The sequence below is a fragment of the Quercus lobata genome, chromosome 6 (genome assembly GCF_001633185.2).
Source record: "Quercus lobata isolate SW786 chromosome 6, ValleyOak3.0 Primary Assembly, whole genome shotgun sequence".
In the NCBI taxonomy this organism is placed as follows: domain Eukaryota; kingdom Viridiplantae; phylum Streptophyta; class Magnoliopsida; order Fagales; family Fagaceae; genus Quercus; species Quercus lobata.
In genome coordinates, this window is record NC_044909.1 from 40,295,438 (window position 1) to 40,316,669 (window position 21,232).

General features: G+C 35.2%; 2 protein-coding genes and 1 pseudogene across 3 annotated transcripts; 2 read left to right on the top strand and 1 right to left on the bottom strand.

Moving 5' to 3' along the window:
* Nucleotides 1–5,732: 5,732 nt before the first annotated feature.
* On the top strand, nt 5,733–7,641 carry LOC115950595 (probable WRKY transcription factor 15). 2 transcript variants are annotated; one of them, XM_031067799.1, is made up of 3 exons: nt 5,733–6,728; nt 6,838–6,966; nt 7,181–7,641. In XM_031067799.1, exons 1-3 carry the CDS (start codon nt 5,983–5,985, stop codon nt 7,338–7,340), a joined length of 1,035 nt encoding a protein of 344 aa, XP_030923659.1. In that variant the 5' UTR covers nt 5,733–5,982; the 3' UTR covers nt 7,341–7,641. The 2 variants fall into 2 exon arrangements, with proteins under 2 accessions (XP_030923659.1, XP_030923660.1); XM_031067800.1 differs by having other exon boundaries at nt 6,841–6,966.
* A 7,103-nt stretch (nt 7,642–14,744) lies between these two features.
* Nucleotides 14,745–18,457, top strand: LOC115995325 (tRNA-dihydrouridine(16/17) synthase [NAD(P)(+)]). Its single transcript, XM_031119842.1, has 3 exons — nt 14,745–15,375; nt 15,486–15,592; nt 17,260–18,457. The coding sequence occupies exons 1-3, from the start codon at nt 14,932–14,934 to the stop codon at nt 18,005–18,007; spliced, it is 1,299 nt and encodes a 432-aa protein (XP_030975702.1). The 5' UTR covers nt 14,745–14,931; the 3' UTR covers nt 18,008–18,457.
* A 304-nt stretch (nt 18,458–18,761) lies between these two features.
* Nucleotides 18,762–20,978, bottom strand: LOC115995326 (annotated as a pseudogene).
* Nucleotides 20,979–21,232: the final 254 nt, after the last annotated feature.

Genomic DNA, 21,232 nt, shown 5'->3' on the forward strand with positions numbered 1-21,232 from the left:
TCTATGAAGATTTTTCATATATCATGAGTATTTTAAAAATAAAATAAAAAGTTTTAAAAACTTGTAAATTTTAAATGATGTCGTTTCTACTGAATACCTCAATTTAGTTTTAAATAAATTCTTTTCAAATTTTGCCCAAATTCACGATCTGCAAAAATATGGCACCTTACCATTATCTTTTTAATTTTTTTCATCCTCTCTCTCTCTCTCTCTCTCTCTCTCTCTCTCTCTATATATATATATATACGAGATGGGTTCAAGTTACAGCTTTTTTATACCGTAGATTTTTAAGAGATCTAATAGTTAAAAAAACATTATTAAATGTTATTGCTTTCTACTTTATTACCTAATTAATACTAGCATTCTCTATTTCCTTAAAAATCTACTGTGTAAATGTTTATATTATGGTTTAGTAGGTCGTATTTTTCTTGGGTTTCTTCTCTTTACTTCTAAATGTTTATATTAATCTTGATATGCATTTTTCTTCTACTTCTTCTTAAGAATCTATAAATTTTGTTCCATATTGATTATTGTCTCTAGTAAAAATATAGAATATATCGTTAACCTTACTGTCCTAATTATCCCTTATTTGTTAGATGATATGTGGTGATAAATTTTTTGAGAATTTTATCCTTTTATACACACACACATTTTGGGCTGAAAATTTCAATTCGTGACTTGTTTGGATGCGATCCAACCACATGATGGTTACTCAGGGACAGTGTTGATTGGCTTTGCAGTCACATTGGGTGTAAGGTTATAAATGAAAGCTGTATATAAACAACTTGGACTTAGTTAAGAAAAAATTTGTTTATGCTAGTTTACTTTAGTAAATAAGCCAAGTTTTAGCCTAATTTTAAGCTTGAATATTAAACAAGCTGAACTCAAACTTGATAATTTGCTAATGAACAAACTCATGAGTATGAGTCTCGATTGAATTATAAATTATTTATTGATTTATTTATATAATCCAATCTCCAGTCTCCAATCCACATAAGTAATTTGTCCAAACTTAAACAAGGTTAAGCTTATTCAAGTACGTAAATATTTTAAAATATTTAAAATAATAAATTAATCAAGTTGCTTGTAAACAAAGTTAAGCTTGTTCAATAAAAAAAAAAAAAAATCAAACTTGACATATAATCTTGTTTGGTAATGAAATCGAGCTCAACTCATGCTCAAACAATGTGAATTTTCAATACTCAATTTGGCTCAAATTGTTTATAATCTTAATTGATGCCTCGACAATCGGATTCAATGAAGGTTTATATCAACCCCGATTTGATCTGTGTACCACTCATTTGGGTAATTTTGTTTTATCTTTTTATTTTAAACAATGCTACCAACAAAATAAAATTCACAACTGTTTTTCACAATTTGTTGTGATGTGGTAGATTGTAATATATCATCGCATTTATAAGGGATCGCCATTAATATTAATTTTACGACACACTAAACACAAATTACCAATCAGTTATGACACACTGTACCAAATAGAAATTGATAGGCTTGTCATGCGCAGAGAGACAGATGAAAAGAAAGCTCCCATAATTTATTGACATTTCGGTGGGAAGTCAATGTGTAAGGCAATACCACCCAACTCAAGCACGTTTCTTCCTCTCTCGCTGTCTATTCAATACTCTGTTTTTCCAGCTTTTCCTTATTTGACTTTTGTGCCATAATCACTCCGCCACGTGACTTTGTAAACCTTGTGGAAAAATGCTCTGTTTTTGTAATTTTCAAACTTTTCGTCCAGATAAAAACAATCTAAGGACAAATAGTTGACTAGTTGTACACTAATGTATTACTAACTATTGTTGCAATCTATAACAAGTTGGCCCAGTTCAAGGTACCATTCGATGATTTTAATTAAGCTAGAAGCTGGTGATATTTGATTCACATGTGATGCTTTTTGGATCTTCCGGTTTGGGTCAATCAAATTCCCATTCAAACCTGTGAATTTTACTTTGAAACTTGATGACTGTGTTTTTTTAAACCCTTTTTTATGCTTTAAAAAGTTGTTAACTAAATAATATTTTTTTTTTTTAAGTTTGTAAAATTCGAACAGGATTATGAGCTACAGTATTCTTATTCTTCTTTTCATTTCTAACTGTGAGGGGTTGAAATGAATGGGAATATCTTTTCCAAGTAAAGAGAAAGAGAGATTCACCTAGCCGCTCTGCCTTGCACAATTCAGACACTCTTTCTATTGTCAAAAGATAGACCCGGTGGAAGACTACTGGTACAATGTATCACTTGCCTCTTTTGTTGAGGAGAAGTCTTTGATTTGTTCTGCCTCATTTTAGGATTGAGATTTTGCACCTGATGCATACCTATGAATGGTTGAGATTGATAATTGCAAAAAAAGAATTTCAATTTCAACCATTGATTAAAAAAGTTTAGAAAACACTTACGAGAAGTAAAAAGTAAAAATTGAAAAAACTTTGTGAAATAAAGTTGGTGAATTGCACTCGACACCGGATCCTAATCCCTTATCCTATTCCATCCAAAAAATTCTCTTACCTCTATCTGAAATTATTAGTCTTGTATTCTAAAAAAAGATGTCTCAAAATATTGTCATGTTTTTAAAATTAAAAGTCACTAATTTACTAACTTTCCTATTAAGCCCATACTCTATTTTAAGGAGCGTTGAAAATTTTGGGTTTTCTAAATAGAATTGTTACAATTTATTTTGAATTAAAATTTGGTAAGGATGTGGTGTAAAACTCATGTTTTACACTATCGAGTAAGAGATTATCTCACAATAAACTCAATACTAAAGGAAATATCATTTCATCATACCTTTGGGACAAGGGTTAGCATGTCATGAATTCCAAAGAGGCTCTATTTTCATGATCTTTGTAGATCTTTTCAACGTCTTATTTGAGTCGATCCATCCATCAGCATCCCTCGCTCAATCAATGAACTTTGATGTGTTTGTTCCAATTTGGGTCTCTATGCTGTCTACTATTCCTGGCCCCATTTGATATCGGTCCATGTCCCTCCAATAACCAATAAAATTTGTGTCCCAAACCAAACTCTAATTAGTTTTTTTTTTAATTTTTTTTAAAATAATTCTATAGTGTGATAAGGAAGGGGAATTGAACCCTAATTCTCATAACAGAGGAGAGTAGGATGTGCCACTAAATTACAAGACTCTTGGCAATTGATTTAATTCTATTGTACATGTAAAAAGTTTTTTAAAAGAGACTGTGGGAACCAGGTATGAGGCTGTTGGGCCTTAACTCACTTGGGCTCACAATTTATTTGTAGTGGGCTTGAGGATTTCCTACTCTGGGTCGTTTTCGGCAGAGAGACTCAAAGCAACACTCAGTTTCTTCTTCTCACTTGACTGTTTTCTCTCTATTTTTCTGAACCCCTTATTCCTCCCAAACTTCTGCTATTTATAGCTAAGGTTAGTGGGGAAATTACGATTACAACCTCCGCTAGTGCTATTGAAGGTCCAATATTATCTAATTTAAGTGGGTAATTAGGTGAGAGTGGGGTGCAACAATTATGGCCTTGGAACTTGGTTCCAGCTTGATAGTGCTCGGTAATGCAGTTAACCGAGCATATCATGATTTTCCCGGACACGGTTCATACGCTTGTTCGGGAAAGCTTATGCCGAGCACTTATAAGAATTCAGGACCCAAAACTAGTTTTTACGCTAAGGCAATTCCAAGAAGGGCTTAGGGCAATAGGGCTGTTCCCGTTGGGCCTGGGCCCAAGGCCCTATATAGGTCTAGGGATCTCGGTGCCGTACAGAGACAATAAAATTTTAAAGAAAAAGTACTCCAATACTTGTTTACAAGAACAATGGAAATATTCAAAACTAGACAAACGACTATGGATTTAAACTTATGAGTCATGATGTGAAACTTTGAGAGAGAATAATTGAATATAGGTTAAGACACGAAACAACAATACCAAAGAATCAATATGACTTTCTACCTTGGCGATCAACCATGGAAGCCATTATTTCACTTATTCACCTAATGAAAACATGTAGAGGCCTATTAAGATCTTCATAAGGTTTTTATTGATCTAGAGAAAACATATTATATGATCATCACAGGCTTGTATTATGGATGAGAGAGTTGTAATTAGTGTGAGAACAAATGGAGGCTTCAAAAAGTAAGTTTTATATCACTATGGTTTGCATTGTGGATCAAAATTAAGTCCAAATCCCTTTGCACTGGTCATAGATGAGCTCATTAAATTGATTAAGAGTAAGGCCTTTAGTATTTTTTGCAGATGATGAAATTTTAGTAAAAAAAACTATATGTAAAGTTAATGTCAAGTTAGAAATTTGGTAAGACACTTTAAAATCTAAAATATTTTGGTTAAGTAGGACTAAAACATAGAGAATTAATTCTTAAATCAAATTGGATGACATTTGCTGTTCAACTCAATACTATATTGGCATAATTCTTAAATTGAAGAATCTTTTAAAAAGCTTGAACTAGATAATTATTAGGTTGTAATATAATATAAACACACAGAATTATATCCACTTAACCATCAACTACAAATTTGCATTTTTAGAACTGTTTCAATTATTATTATTTTTAAAATTTTAAACTTGAAAATTTTGCATTTACTTTGTGTTCTGTGGGTAAGCAAATTTTTTTGTTTGAACAAGGTGTCAATTTTTACGTGTCTGTGGGCGTTAATTCCTTTCTTTGTTTCAAATGATCTGTTTGTATTTTTTTAAGTGTTATATATTTCTATGAACTTATATTGGCAATTAGATGACATGGATTAATATATACAAGTGCAGCCCTTAAATAGTAGTATAGATATATATATATAAATAAATAAATAAAGTAATTTCAAAATGGTACCCAACATATACTGATATTAAAATAATCTGTTCCAAACTTTTCTCTGGAACTTAAATCAAAACTTCATTGTAACAGATGTAGTTTTTTTTTTTTTTTTTTTTGATAATCTCAGATGTAGTTGGAAACAAAATGGAGCTGATGCTCAGGGGTTCAAGCCCCCACAATCACCTAGGAAAAAAAAAAAAAAAGAAACAAAATGGAGCTGAAAGACACTTTAACATCAAATCTATATAAAATTGATAAGTATATGGCCTTAATGGGAAAAAAAGAATAAAATTAAATCATCACAAAAATGTTTGTTTTCTTTTTTTTTGATAGTTACAACTTACAATTATTGAGGACATAGATAATAATTGATATTCATTCTTACAAACTATTCTAACCAAATTCCATGAAGTCTTTTTGTTAAGTCTTTGGATAAGACAGCTTAGTTTAGTTTAGTATTTTTTTTTTATAAAGATTTTACTATGTTAACTATCCTATTGAGGGAAATGAGTTTGTTCAGTTTAGTTGAGAAGAAATTTGAATTCTCCTCTAAAAAAAGAGTAAAACTTTAACCACTAATTATTAGTTACAACTTACAACACATACACAAAGTCCATCCTCCAATCCATTATTTTTTTTTCAAAAAAGAAAGCTGTATCAGTATGTAACTACAGTTGCATCCCCATAAGCGAGGTCAACTCTACCGTGCTGGCAACAACCAAAACCTCTCCATTCCTTTTTCAACACAGTTTCCAAATCGAATGGTTAATAGTATTGGTTTGACCTGATGTCCTCCAATCTCCCAACGATTATCAAAGACTAGTTTGTTTTATAATGCACTCAATAGCATAGGTCTCATCATTCATGAACAGGTCTTCATTTTTAAAATTTTTATTAAAAATGGGTTTTATATATAAAAATAGTTAGTATTTGTACACGGTTCTCAATAAAAATGTCATGTGTGGTTAGATCTTATTCGCACCTACGTTTGACGGCAAGTGCTAGCGTGACAAGCCAGTCACAGTGTGGGCCTAAATATATTGCCAATCACTTTGACCATAGACTTTCCTTTTTATCAATCAATCAAACTGAAACTCTCTCCTCGTTTTCCTTTTTACCTTTGTGTTTTTTTGGTTCTGTATGGTTTTGAAAAATGGCCGTGGAGTTCATGATGGACTATAGGAACAACAATTTCTCAGCCAAAATGGAAGAGAACGCTGTGCAAGAAGCAGCTTCTGGGCTTGAAAGCGTTGAAAAGCTTATCAGATTGCTATCTCAGACTCAGCAGCAACAACAACAACAACAGCAATACCAAATCCAAAGCCAAAGCCAAAGCCAAAGCCAAAACCAATCGTCCTCTGAAATGGAGAGGGACTGTAAAGCTGTAGCAGACGTTGCCGTTTCGAAGTTCAAGAAGGTAATTTCTCTTCTGGGTCGGACCAGAACAGGCCATGCTCGTTTCAGAAGAGGCCCTTTGGGTCCTCCACCACCACCACTACCACCTCTGGTGTCAAATCAAAGTCAAGAAAGGTCAGCTCCTGAGCCTAGAGTTTACTATGCCACCCCGATCCAGCAGATCCCACCTCTTCCTCAATACCACGGCGAGTCGTTTATGCCCAAAAATGGTGTGATTGAGAGGAAGGACTCGTCAACGACGACCATTAATTTCTCGTACAATTCTGCTGCGACTTCGTTCATGTCGTCTTTGACTGGTGACACGGACAGCAAGCAACAACCTTCCTCTTCATCTGCGTTTCAGATTACGAATCTGTCCCAGGTTTCTTCGGTCGGAAAGCCACCTTTGTCCACCGCTTCGTTGAAGAGGAAGTGCAGCTCCGAAAACTTAGGTTCCGGCAAGTGCGGAGGTTCCTCCGGCCGATGCCATTGTTCTAAGAAAAGGTCGGTCACTTGGTCTATCTCCTCTGTGTCTCTGTCTCTGACTCTTTGGTCTTTTATTTCTGGTCTGATTTTGACTTTTTTCTTTTCTTTACATTTTCTTTTGGTTTAGCAGAAAATTGAGATTGAAAAGGGTAGTGAGGGTCCCTGCGATTAGCTTGAAGATGGCTGATATTCCACCTGACGATTATTCTTGGAGGAAGTACGGACAGAAACCCATTAAGGGCTCTCCTCATCCAAGGTATGTAATTGTAGATCCTTTCAATTTTTAAGATTTGCCCTTTTAGATTTGTAACCATTGAATTATTAAACATCAGTATGCTTTTTTCATATCTGTGAAATTTCAAGTTAAGGTCATATATATAGTTGTAAACTTTGTAGTGCTTTGGTGTCAAAATTGGAAAAGTCAGATTCAGCATCTAAAGTTTGTTCTAATTCTGTGTGATGTATAACAGGGGATACTACAAGTGCAGCAGCGTGAGAGGATGTCCAGCACGTAAACATGTTGAGAGAGCTCTGGATGATCCAGCTATGCTAGTTGTGACCTATGAAGGCGAGCACAATCACTCTCTATCTGTTGCTGAGGCTTCCAATCTTATCCTTGAATCATCTTAGATCATCAAGCACCATCAAAAACAAAACATCAAAAAGTTAAATCACAGTGCTACGGAGCTTTTATGTGTCACTAGCTAGAGGCTGTAGCAAGCATCATTAGCTGGCCCTGTCGGACTCAACTCTATCTCGAAGGAGATTAGTGGGTTAGTTCAAAATTGCCTGTAACAATTGGATTCCTTTCTCTCTCTTTGACTCTATGCAACCATTATAATTATATATATATAAAAAAATGGGGAAAAGGAGAAAGATGGTGGATTTGGTAATAGATTTCAGTATCCAAAGAAAAAAAAAAAAAAAAAAAGTGAGTTCCTACTTCCTATCCTATCTGTTCTATAATTCTCATTGATATTTGTATTTGATTGCTTTATCTTTGGTTTTTGTCTTGGATGCCTACCTCTTACTTTATTTTCCCATCACCCAAAGCTTTTTTTTCTTTGATTGAAATAGTTAACAAAGAAAAGAAAATAATTAAAGAGAGGAAAAGGACTGGGTCAAACAAATGAAAAGAAGTGGACCAACATGTCGTGTATGGGACGGTTGACCAAAAGGAAAAGTAGTGGCAGTTGCCTGTTGGGACGGCCAAATTTATAGTGATTATTAGTGATGAAGGTTGGTGATGGGTGAGGAAAATGAAAGGAAAGAGAAAGAGAGAGAGAGAGAGAGAGAGAGAGAGAGAGAGAGAGAAAGAAAGAGTTTTTTAATGCATCTTTGTTGGCTTGTTTGGCTTCTGGGAAAAGGGTTGGCTGAATTTGGAGGAGACTGAGGCGAAATGGTTGGTCCAGAAGGGGTTCAAGCCCACCCCTAATGAAAACTCATATGGCAAAGTCAAAATGGGTGGGTGCAGAATTGATAAGGTTCCGGCATTGTTGGGACCCACACCAACGTTCACATTTTTGTTCCTTTGCTTTGCCTCCCTTTGCCTTTGCCTTTGCCTTAACGTCAACCTTGTTAAGATGCATTTGTGGTCCCACTTCAAAAGACTCTCCATCATTTTAAAAATTCGCCATTCACACATGTGGCTGCGTCAATTTCACTCGGACGCTACTCTTGAAACTATGTAGTGAGAGAAAGAGAGATCGTGGTTGAATCTGATATCTATTCATTGCTTTCCTCATTAGAATGTGTTGCCAACACCAACACACTTACACACCCATTTGGGTTTTTTTAGTCGGTTATTCATAACCGACAAGAATTTGCGGCCACGCAATTATGTCAAGCATGCACAATCCAAGCTTTGAAAAACTTCACTCCCTCTTTTTATTATTATTCACCTTTTTAAAATTTTCAACGGAATTTATCTGTTTTGGTTGAGTTTATTTTCAACTTATCTGACTAATTTGTGATTTTTAAAATTTTTTAATTTAAAATATAAAGACGTGTGTTTGTTGGTTTTGTTAAAAACAAGATTAATTAGTAAAAAATAACTCTACCGAACACACAATTTTACCTTTTTAAATATGCAAAGTCCGATAGAGGCTTCTATTTTTTATATTGCAAACCATGTTTCTCTTTCAAACCTGCCCGCAATAGTCAAATCGTGAAAAATGTACTTTTTTTTTTTTTTTTTGAGAAACCAAAAAGGGTGGCTCACGTGTGATATCACAGCCAACCACACCCCACAGATACATCGCCTGTGAGTACCACCAGCACATAATGGTGCCCGCGACTTGGACTCCACCCATGCACTTTGTTTTTTTTTAGAAACCAAAGTCCAAATCCCACACCTATGGGGTATGAGGACTCGAACCCGTGCCTGGCACAGCCATCAAGAAGGGGGCAACCACTAAGCCACACTAGCTGGTGGTGTGAAAAATGTACTTGGGTGCGAAAGTTTGACAAAGCTTGTAAAACTATACAGGTTGAGACTTGAAATAATACAAAAGCATAAAAGATCCTATGGTGGACAAAAATGAACAGAGGGTTTTAATCTTTTATCAGAGCAATATTCTTCTTTCAACACGAAGTCCATGCATAAATGTCTTGTCCTCATAATATGTGTGAAATAGATTGGCTTCTACTTCAAATGTAGAAAACACATTTTTTTATTATTTAGAAGAAAGTGATAGAAGCTTCTGAAAACGATTCAATGGTGGTAATGTCGTTCATATGGTGTGAGTTTGGATTCGCTTTGTTCACACAGTATTTGCTGTATGTACTACAGAAAAATGAGGATGGGACCGTTAAAATGAGTTCACAAAAAAAAAACAAAACAAAAAATAAAAGGACTTCCATTACTCTTACCAAACGCACTCTAGCGACATGTTTTATCCACGCTTCTCCCTCCTCTCACTCTGGGTGTACTTAAGGATGCTTGTTGTTGGGGGTCTATTTATTGCTGCAATACGTGTTGTTAGAACAGGCAGGATATTCTCCGTTTTATTAGAAATGGATAGTCAATTTCATGAATCTAACTGTGTATAAATTACCACGTCATTTAACATATATTTTAAATAATGTGACACATGATACACATTTGCATCTGTAATTGATGCAAAAATCTTCGGTCGGTTATTTGTTCGAACACAATGCGTTAGAAGGTCTTCTAAGATTTGTAAGAGGGAAACCTTATTGGAGGGTATGGGCATGGTACTGGCCTATCAATTAACGATGCTTACGTCATGAAACCTTTTAGAATTGGAATAAATAGAGTAGATAGTTGAATGTGTCAGAATGCTACACATACCTTTGCGAATGTAGTTATGTTGCCCTAATATAGGTGGCAAGAGTGACTATTGCATTCATAAATGTCCATTCCAAATTTGGAAAATGGTTATTGCTTTAGTAGTAACAGACGCTAAGTCAACATGATTTATGACCGTCAGGGAATAGTCATGAGTTAACTTGACATATTCAATGCACTTTCGGTAATTACACTTTCCTCCCCCCTTCCCTCCCCAAAAAGTGACTTTAGGGTTGTCCATATATGTGGATGAGTGCCTAATTGATTGTCCATTAGTAGTATTTATTTATTTTATACAATCCAATAGTATATAATCTAAACCATGAAACATTATCGATCCATTTCATATGGAGATGAATATTTTCCTATTGAATTTTGATAAGTTAGTGGCTAGACCTAGGTTCTTTTGAGTAGTCAAAATCGGTACTCACATTGAAGGGTCATTGGCTAGTTACTACCATTGAATTTCCTTCAACAATAAAATAATAACGAGTAAGGGAAGTCAAAAAATAATGAGCAAAAGAGTATTCTTTGATGAAAATAATTAGGCTTTGAAGCATATACAAAGAAAGAGAAGGAACTATGTAAGCTTTGTTGGGAAATTAGTGGGGGAATCATGAAAAGTGAAAAAAGAATAATTGAAGTAGGCTTAGAACACGAAAAGATCATTTTCTTTAAAATAATATTTTTTTCCCCAGCTCAATTGATTTTGCTAATGAGTTTAGGCAAATTGTCTTCATGATACAATTAAAATAAGATTCTAGAAGTATAAATCTTGGAGAGTTCCTATGAATTTCCATATGTGGTGTGCCAAAATATGTATATATATTATAAAAAAAATCTATAAATAATTAATATGAACGTTAATTTATACTCACTAAAGAGTTTGATGAAAAGACAAAGTTGAGAGGTGACTTGTGTAGGGACAAACATTCTAAAATGTAGCCAGGGCTGTTTACTAACCGTTAGAGACCTTTTTTTTTTTTGGGTAGAATTTTGCACAAAATTGAATTAATTTGTAAGTATCTCGCAGTTGTGATTAAATTAATGCAAACTCAAGTATAGATTATTTGCAAGTAATAATATTTCAGTGAGTTGAAGGTCGATCCACAGAAAATGATTGTACTAGTGTAAAAATCTCTATTATTTAACAGAAAATAAAAAAAATATATACTATATATATTTTTTTCCACCCAAAGATGGAGCAAGATAATATTAAAACTACAATTCAAAATAGCAAAATAAATTTAAGAGAAATTAATGGAAAAAAATACTAGATAAACCTAATATTTTATCATATGAACTTGGATTATTTTTAACTCAATTAGGGTAGAGAGTCAACTCGCCTAATTGGAAGATATAACAATAAAGTACTCAAACAATGTATAAAGTATATTGATTATGAGTGATTGAGCAAGTAATTCAATTGGCATGCTACATGAGAGATTAAGCACTAAATATATTCTTAAATCATAACAAATCAAGGAGTTCAAGCATTCGATTTATATAAAAATAATATTAAATATTAAAAATTTGTCACCATGCAATGATTCCAAATAGTAAAATCAATCTCCAAATTCAATCATCGATCCATAGAAGACATAGATAATTCGAAGAACACATGATAAATCCATAAAAATAATGTTTTTTTTTTTTGGATACAACAATGCTAAATGTATAAAAGAAATAAACAACAAGATAAAAAATGTTCTAGGGTTTTCCCTACTCTATAAGCTTAGCCTCATCCAAACGAAAAAGAGAGAAAATCCCTCAAATTTAGGATGTGAATCCCTTTATTGTTGGAGTTTTTTCACAGTAAACTTCCAGCCCACGTTTGAACTCTAAAAAGACTTTTTTTCCGAATTTATGATAAACTAAAAAGTTGTAGATATTCAAATTTTCTTTCTATGGCTACAAGAATCAGGTGAATTTTATATATGTGCAAAACGTTATGGCAAAACTACCAAGACAGCGCAGGATGATTCTAAATCAGGATTTTTCCAATTTTGGATTGAAAGAATTTATTTCTTCACTTTTTTATTCTCACTCGTTTTTTACTTATTTAATGATTCAAAAACCATGCCGCAATTGATCTTGACCCTTAGGTTCTTTTGGCTGCATGTCTGCATGATTAACTAATTAGTTTTAATCTTCTACAAGAGAAAATACACGTAATGAGTATATTTAAGAGAAATCTTTCAAACTCACATATTTATGTGTAATTAAACATTTAATTGATGTGATATTGTTGCCGAGCTTAGTAACATAAGCTTATAACCAAGTTGGGGCATTAAAGTGGTTGAATGTATGTTGAGATTGCCTAGGTGGGATATGATTAAAATGTTGATTTGTCCAATATATGGAGTCTATATTCTGCATGCCCCTTGCCCTTGGGTTAAAGGGCACCCCCACCCTCAATGGATGGGTAGCCCACGCATCTCAAATTGATGTGATATTGTTTACCACAACTAAGATAATAGTATAATTGTAAGCAATTATTACTCACTCAAGTGAAGATGCATATAGCTCAAGCGAACTCTTAAGTTACCAAATTAAAAGAGAGAAAATACACATGGAAGCATCATTTACACCAGGAATTCATATATTGCTAGCACTATTATGATCTTTTAATACTCCCTAAAGTTGAGGTACCATAGAATGAGCTCGAGAAAGTATTATTTGAGTTCAATCTCTCTCTCCCTCTCTCAATAATAATTTTTTCTATAAAGGTACAAGTCGTCAATAATTTTCCTCTAATGGAACAAGTTTTTAGAAATATCACACAAAATAATTTACTTATGTAGTTAAATAAACAAGAACAAGCAGCAGATTCTATAAACAAGAATAAAACTATTATTTTTAAATGATAAAAAACATTTAAATTTCAATAAATAGAGCCCACTTGAGGTGGCGGCACACATTTGTGTAATCCAACTACATTCCTCATATGTAACTTCATTCTTTTCAGTGTTTTTTCCTGCACAAATATTCTTTAAAGCTAGATTGAGAGTGTGGACAACACAAGGTGTCCAAAATATTTTAGGATACTCACCTTCAATAAGAGCTCCAGCAGACTTCATCATATTAGCATTACCAGTGATGACTTGGACAACTTTTTTATGTCCAATCTCTTTTATAACATCCTTCAACACCCCAGCAATATAATGTTTGTCTTTGAACTCACCTGACCCATTAATTGCCTTTATAAACATTGGACCCCCATCTAATACAGCCATAATATTAATAAGAGGCCTCTTTTGTGGATCTGACCATCTATCAGAAACTATGCTTACACCATTTTCAAGCTAAAAGTCCTTAATTGGTTTCAAGAGTCTTTCAACATCACCTTCCTCCTCTTACCATCAACCGGATTTGTACTATCACTCCCTTTCTGTCTCTGAAATGGGGAAATAGGTATAGGCCCACGGCCTGGGAGAGGTGGGAGTAAGGGAATTCGACTTCTTTATTCTCTCTAACTTATCATTCTCAACTTGATCATGCATTTGCTGCATTTCCAGCCTATGGCTCGGTGTCACATTAGGGCATGCTTTAATACCTTTATTAAGAATTTTTAATAAATGAGCCTTAACCCTAGAATAGGATCCCAAATAAACTACACCACAATAGTTCCACTTAAAGTATGTGTTTCCACCTTTTTTAACGGTAGCACCAGGTGGTTTTTCTACTTTAGTCACATACTGCCAAAGAGGACATTCAGCATTTGGCACTTCTTGAGATGAAGTTTCTGTGCTAGTAACTTCATCCATTGCAAATTCAATAGATTCAATTTAACCTACAAATAATAACTATTAAGTATTAACTAAATAAATTAATAATAAATCAAACCCAAGTTCACAGATTCACAATGAGTAATAAGTAATAACTATTAACTAAATAAAACTAAGATTGAAAACTAAGATTCACAAATTAGTATCACAGATTCACAAATCACAAATCATTGAAATCAAAGATCAAACTAAGATTGAAAGGTACCTGAGTTAAGAATGTGTGAGAGAGAGCTGAAGAAAGAATGAGTTGAAGTGAGTCAAGTGACTGACTCGACACTGGCTGAGTGTCTCACAGTGAGCAGAGATAGAGGTAGAGAGCATAGAGAGAGTGAGAGATAAGTGACGGAGTGAGAGAGAGGCAGAGAGCTGAAGTTTGGTGTGTTTGTGTGAAGTGAGCCTTCAGTAGGGTTTAATATTTGGCTCAAACGGTGCGTTTTGCACATATTTTTTTGAATTTCGGCTTGAATCAGCTGTTTCAGCGGTTTTGGCCGATACGGCCCGATTTAGCATGAATCGGAGCCACGTCGGCGCAAGTCAGCTAAAAAAAAAAAAAAAAACCATGTGGCATGACGCGGCTCGATGTAGCCGGACGTGCGGGCAACGGCGTCCCCTCTGGTGCCGCATTCGTGCTTCACAGCTTAGAACCCAATCTAATTTCCAACCTAGGAGTATATAAGTTCACAAGATGTCCAATTTCTTTCCTATGCAGCACTCAAGAATTTCGCCACTTTAAATCAAGTTCAAGTGAGCACACGAAATTCTTCTCCCCACGGAGGAGAATACATCCCCGACTTGGGCCACCTTAGAGGGCATGTGAGTTCCTCTTTAATTTTGGTTAAAAAAAAGACCAGTCAAACTCTTTCAAAAAAACTTTTTTTTTTTTACAATTAATGATTCAAGTTGCTTGAGAATTATTTGAGAATGGCCCAACAAGAGGCCCAAATTGGTGTTAAAGCAAGCCGGTTCATTTCTACCCGCCAATAACCAAAAAGCCCTAATAACTCTGACATAGCATTACATACCAGACCTCGAAAGCTCTCTCATCAGACTTAGCCCTCCTCTACCATCCCAAACCTACGGCGGCGATGGGTTACTTCACCGTCCTCATCCCCATCGTCTGCCCATGAAATTCAAAATTCCTCCCATACCCCTCAACTCCTCCCGAAATTCCTGTTTCCCCACTTTCAAATCTCTCATGGCCTCTTCTCTCACTCAAACCCATACCCAAACCCTAACCATTCATTCCGACCCGGAAGATGACCTCCTCTGCTCCGACCAACAACAACAACAACAGTTACTTCTTTCTTCGTCTGACACGTCGCCGTTCAGCTTGGGCTCACTGACACGGTGCTTGACCGGAGAGTCCCACATCGACCGGGCATGGGCTCACTGGTTGAAACTGGGTCGACCCAAATTGATAGTTGCCCCGATGGTCGACAATTCGGAGCTTCCCTTTCGAATGCTTTGCCGAAAGTACGGTGCCGAGGCAGCTTATACGCCCATGTTGCACTCTCGCATTTTTACCGAGACCGAAAAGTACCGTGACCAGGAATTTACCACTTGCAAGGTATTTACTAATTTTTTTATCCATTTACCTCTGTAAATTTTTACTGGTTTTTTTTTTTTTTTTTTTTTTTTTTTTTTTTTTTTTTGAACTTTGCTATTAATTAATTGCAGGAGGATCGGCCATTGTTTGTCCAATTTTGTGCGAATGACCCGGACATTTTATTAGAGGCTGCAAGGAGAGTGGAGCCTTTTTGTGACTATGTTGACATCAATTTGGGGTAATAATTTATTTCTTTTTTGTCCTTCACTATTAGTGCTGTTACATAAGGTTGTTGTGAATTATACATCTTTTGCTGCATTGAGATTTATCTTTGTTATTGTTGGTTAGTAGCTTATAAACTAGTGCTGTTGAGCTTTATTTGAGTATGGTTCAAGAAAACTATGGTCTATTTTAATGGGATGGTGACAAATAAAGTATTTTAGTTATGTTCCATTTTGTCATGGTTATGAAAAACCGGATAGAATTTTATTTTTGAAGTCATTTTGAATGGTAAATGGGATGAACAAGAAGATTTAAGAGGAGGAATTTCTTTGCTCCACTTACCTGAGCTTGAGTTCACCTTCTGTAATCACAAGTCAGCACTCGCATGTTCAGCCATTTTTACACTTCCATGTAGGGATTTATTTTTTGTTAAAGACCGTGTAGGGTTATTTCATTAGACTAGTAAATAATAACTAAGAAGACTTTGAAACCTCTTAACACTTGGAAAGACTTGAAGTTGAAGGTGAGTGAAGGCCGTGAAAGAACTCTAGAACAGGACTTGGAAAGTTGGAATGACAAAACACCTAGGAAGATAACTAAGAAGACTTTAAAACTGTGTTTTTACAAACGCTCATTTTAAACTCAAAACACAGTTTTCCAACCGCTTATACAAACACACCCATAGTCACCATGCTAGTTCAAGCTGTCCTCTTAATGTTTGTCAACGAATGCTTTTAGATCCACCCACCATCTTTTCCAACGTGACCATTCTGGTCTCCTACTGTAAAATCTTTTTTCCTATTTGGTAACCCTTGAATCTTTTCATTTATATCCTTCCAAAATCTTTGCTTCATTGATTCTTTCAACCCTATCTGAGGAGTGTACTCCCTAACAATATTAATTGTGTTTTCTTCTAAAACAAGTTTTATTAACATAATTATATCTCTTTATCTCCACAACTTATTTTTTAAGACTTTCATCTATGATTATCCCTATGCCATTTCTATCATGTATACGATAATATATATCCTGTTTGCTCCAAATCTCTAGATTTCTCACCTACCTACTAGGCACACATTTTTCATTATCCTCCTAGTCGTTGTATCTACTATTTCCATTAATTTCCTTGTTAAGGACCGTATATTCCAAGTACCAATACAGATCCTATTCTCCTTGACTAACATCTTTATCTACACCCGTCCATAAACTGATAAAAGTGCAAGAACTCTCACCCACTTTTCACTACATCCAAGGGCTGATGTAACATGCCTCTTACAAGAATGGCCTAGCTTACACTTGCCCACTTTTTATTGTGTCTAGGACCAATGCAGCCTGTCACTAGAAGGGAACACTCCAACGTGTATATTTAGTGGATTCGTTCATAACGAAGTCACTAAATTTTACAATTGCCGTTAACCTACTGCAATTCTCCTACTTCTTTTCTTTATTTATTTTTGGGGGGTTCAGATATCTTGGGGGCAGAATATCAAATTGCTTCAAAGTTATAAAGGTCATTTTATTAACCTTGTAACAATAAACTAAGCAGTTTTCAGTTTTCACCTGTCCTAGCAAAAAGCAACATAAATTCTACCCAAATTTCTGAAGGACATCTAAGTTAATGGGGCAATTGTAGTTCACAGAGCTTTAACACAAGATATAAATCGATCTATGATTTTCGTGCAGGTGTCCTCAACGTATTGCCAAGAGGGGAAATTATGGAGCTTTCCTTATGGATAATCTTCCACTTGTAAAATCTCTAGTACAAAAATTGGCTCTCAACCTTCAAGTTCCTGTGTCATGCAAAATCCGTTTATTCCCAGATTTGCAAGTTACAATCAACTATGCTAAGATGCTAGAGGAAGCAGGTTGCTCTCTTTTAGCTGTCCATGGCCGAACAAGAGATGAGAAAGATGGAAAAAAAATTCGGGCTGACTGGAATGCTATCAGAGCTGTGAAAGATGCACTCAGAATCCCAGTCCTTGCAAATGGGAACATTCGCCACATCGATGATGTTCAGAATTGTTTGGAAGAGACTGGTGCTGAAGGGGTTCTTTCTGCTGAGTCTCTTCTTGAGAATCCAGCTCTTTTCGCTGGTTATCGAACTGGTGAATGGGTATTGGGCAGCAAAGGAAGCGATAAAGTGGGAAAACTGGACCAGACAGATCTACTGATGGAATATTTGAAGCTTTGTGAAAGATACCCTGTGCCATGGAGAATGATTCGTGCTCATGTGCATAGGATGTTAGGAGACTGGTTCAGGTTGCATCCACATGTGAGAGAGGATTTCAATGCCCAATCCAAACTGACCTTTGAATTTCTTTATAACATGGTTGACCGGCTTAGGGAGCTTGGCACAAAAATGCCACTTTATACAAAGGATTCTCATGAAGATAGAGTTCTGGCGAATGGATTAGCAACCGGAAATGTATGATGCGAGTTCAACCGGAAATGTATGATGCGAGTTACTAGGATGAAGGTCCCCAAATTTTGGACTCATTGCAAAATGGTAACCATCAATCTGGTTCATTGTTAATTTTATGATTTTTGTCATTATTTTTTCACATAAAAAGTTTACAATTGTTGGTGTCTTGATTATTGCTGCAATGCTGATGCTGAGGAATTCCGAAAGTATACTAGCATAGAAAATGCTTCCTAATTCTAGGTCTTCTTTCTTTTTAGGGTAGAGTTATTGTTTCGTGACTGAGGTCATCCATGTTGTATCAAATTCCCTTCATTGGGAAAATAAATTTTTTTGCAGATTTAATGATTTTGAAGCACTCATCTTTTCCAAGTGCAAAAAAGACTAGTACTTAATTTAGGTTCAGTATTTGTATGATGAACTTTTTAATTGTAATTGTCAAGTTTCTTGGTTCATTTGTAATTTTATTTTTCCAACATTTAGAAATGGTTTGTTTGTAATTGCAATTTGTAACTACGATATTCGAAGAACTTTTTAATACCATTAGGTTCCCATTGAATGCTGGAGACATTTTTTTAAATAGAAGGGAAGTCGGGTCTAGGAAAAATAAAGAACAAGAGAATGTTGTTATTCTTTCCTTGTACTAGCGCAAGCAATTGATACTTTTTAAAAAAAATATATTATTATTCTCATATTATTATTATTAGTTTGCTTACAATTAGTGGAGCAGAAGGCATTCAAACCCAAATTCTGCCATTAAGCTATACAATGAATTGGCAATTGATACTCCATTTTAATTTCTAAGAAAGCCTAAAAGGAGGATTGTAATGACCAGCAGTTTATAGTTATACTGCACGACTACAAGAAAACTGAAACAATTTTCTGAAATCCCAACAGGACGTTGAGACAAAAGTTCCAGATGACAAATACTCTTCACAAAATACAACTCGCAGTGTATTTTTCTCCCACTCTCTCCAGATGAACGCAGTCACAGCAATAACACCGGAACATTCATCTCATCATCTCAGCTCCTAACTGAAACTGGTTAGGAGCTTGCTGACCAAATGCTCCCCATATACAGCTCTTTCGAACTTCTTAGCTCTACCTGAGGTATACAAGTTTCCAAAGGCTCCACTGCTGTATCGAAGTTTGTCTGTTCATGCAACAAAAGAATGTGGGGAGGACAATTCAAGAAGGACTACATCAAGAAAGTGGCAAATGAAGAAACACTGACCTCATAGAAATATGCTACACAAACCCGATATCTTGGAGACGAGACTTGTTGATAACGCGGTGCAAGGTTGAGTAATACAAGCCATTGGAGTAAATCTGCACTCTTACAGTTTTTGTTAGAAATTTCAACTCCAAAGGACATATAGAGATTGGGGACAATTAATTTACAAGCAATATACCTTTAGCATGTCACCAATGTTGCATACAAATGTTCCAGAAATTGGAGGAGCTGATATCCATTCACCAGACTGGTTTCTTACGTAAAACAACATAACCAATTAATGTGGTGAAACTAAAGCAGCGGTAGGATTTAATACAAGATGGTTCACAAGTAAAGGTTATATGATAAACATTGTATTAGCAGCTATAGGCTTCATAATATCAAAGAGAGGCAGGGGATTCAAATAACAAAAGAAAGCAAATCTAAATCTGTAAAGCCACATACTTGACGTACAACCAACTACAGCACACACTCGTTTGATTATATCTCCAAAATCAAAATGAGCCTCCTAATAAAAATGACTAATTGATTGTACCTGTAGTGCAGTTATATCATCATCCTGATTAACCAACGTCAACAAACCTATGCAAAATTTTTAAAGGAATGAGATTGATAAACAAGATTTTCAGGTCCTTGATCATCTGTAGGATGAGAAACTTACCATAGTCAGTGTGAGCTCCACTGGATTTATTCGAATGGAATATAGGAACAAAAGAAAACAAGAAAGAAAATAACGTCATTTTCATAAAATCCAATAATAAAGGGTAATGTGCAAGCACCAACAGCAGAAGTATTTTCATTACCATCCAATGTCATTTGTTGGGCCTGGACCATTTGCTGTTGGTACACCTGGGTAACCTATAATACGCATCGCCCAAAATGCATCTCCAGCTCTTCCGCCTTCAAATTCTTCTGCCGACCCAGTCCATGCTAAAGAAATTCCCCGCATAATTTTTCTTGAAAGGTCTGAAAGTCCCAGAAATTTAAATTTGTATGGAGAAAGTGTACAAAACCATAAGATGAAAAAGGAAAGAGTGTCTTGGAAAGCATGCCTGTGCAGAGTCTGATATATACATCCATTAGTTCTTTGAAGTTTTGAGGATTGCATGGCCTGCAAAAAGGACCATAAGATGATATAAAAGTCAAACAAGAAATTCAGAAGTATTATGAACACCATCAATCATTGAGTTAATAAACTATTGTTTCAAAAAGAGAATTAGCATCAAGATGCTAGACCTATAATAAAACTTCAGAATCAGCAACCAGATGATTGATTAGGATTCATTTTAATGCCCAAGAAATAAGCAAGTCAAATAACATTGCACAACACAATTCAGATGAACTGAGTAACCCCAAATGGAGAAAAAAGGGTAAGCAATTGAGAGTTTGGAAAACAATGGAACAGAAACAATTATCATAGGTAGTTGTAGTTTAAACTCTATGCATTGATTAGCTATTTTAAATATCAAGAAAGGGACAAAAGTAAAACACTGTTCAATGGCTGATTAATAGCAAATAGCCCGAGCTAATTCTTGTTTAAGCCATGATGGTTATTAAGTTTTAACCCATCAATCTCAATGATATGGAAATAATCCTTTACTAGGTAAATGATGTACAACAATAAAATCCTGATATGCTGATGTACAATATGTTCTGCTGAGTAAAAATTGGGAATATAGGTGTTTGGTTGAGAAACCATAATCTTCACATACCATTGGTTATATCCTTCCATAGTTTTGCCAAGCGATCCATACATCCCTTCCTTTACTTCTCTATACCACTGTTATTGGCTATGAAGCACGGGTGCGTTTCGGGACTCGGGTGCGGGTGCGGGTGCGGGACTTGGCAATTTTTGAAAAAGGTGGGTGCGGGTGCGGCAGGACTCGGCGATTAAAAAATTATTAAAAATATTTTTACAATATATGTTTAATATATTGCTAAGTATACTTTTTCACATTATATAAACAAATACCAAATTTAAGAGCAATAGTAGATAATAATTA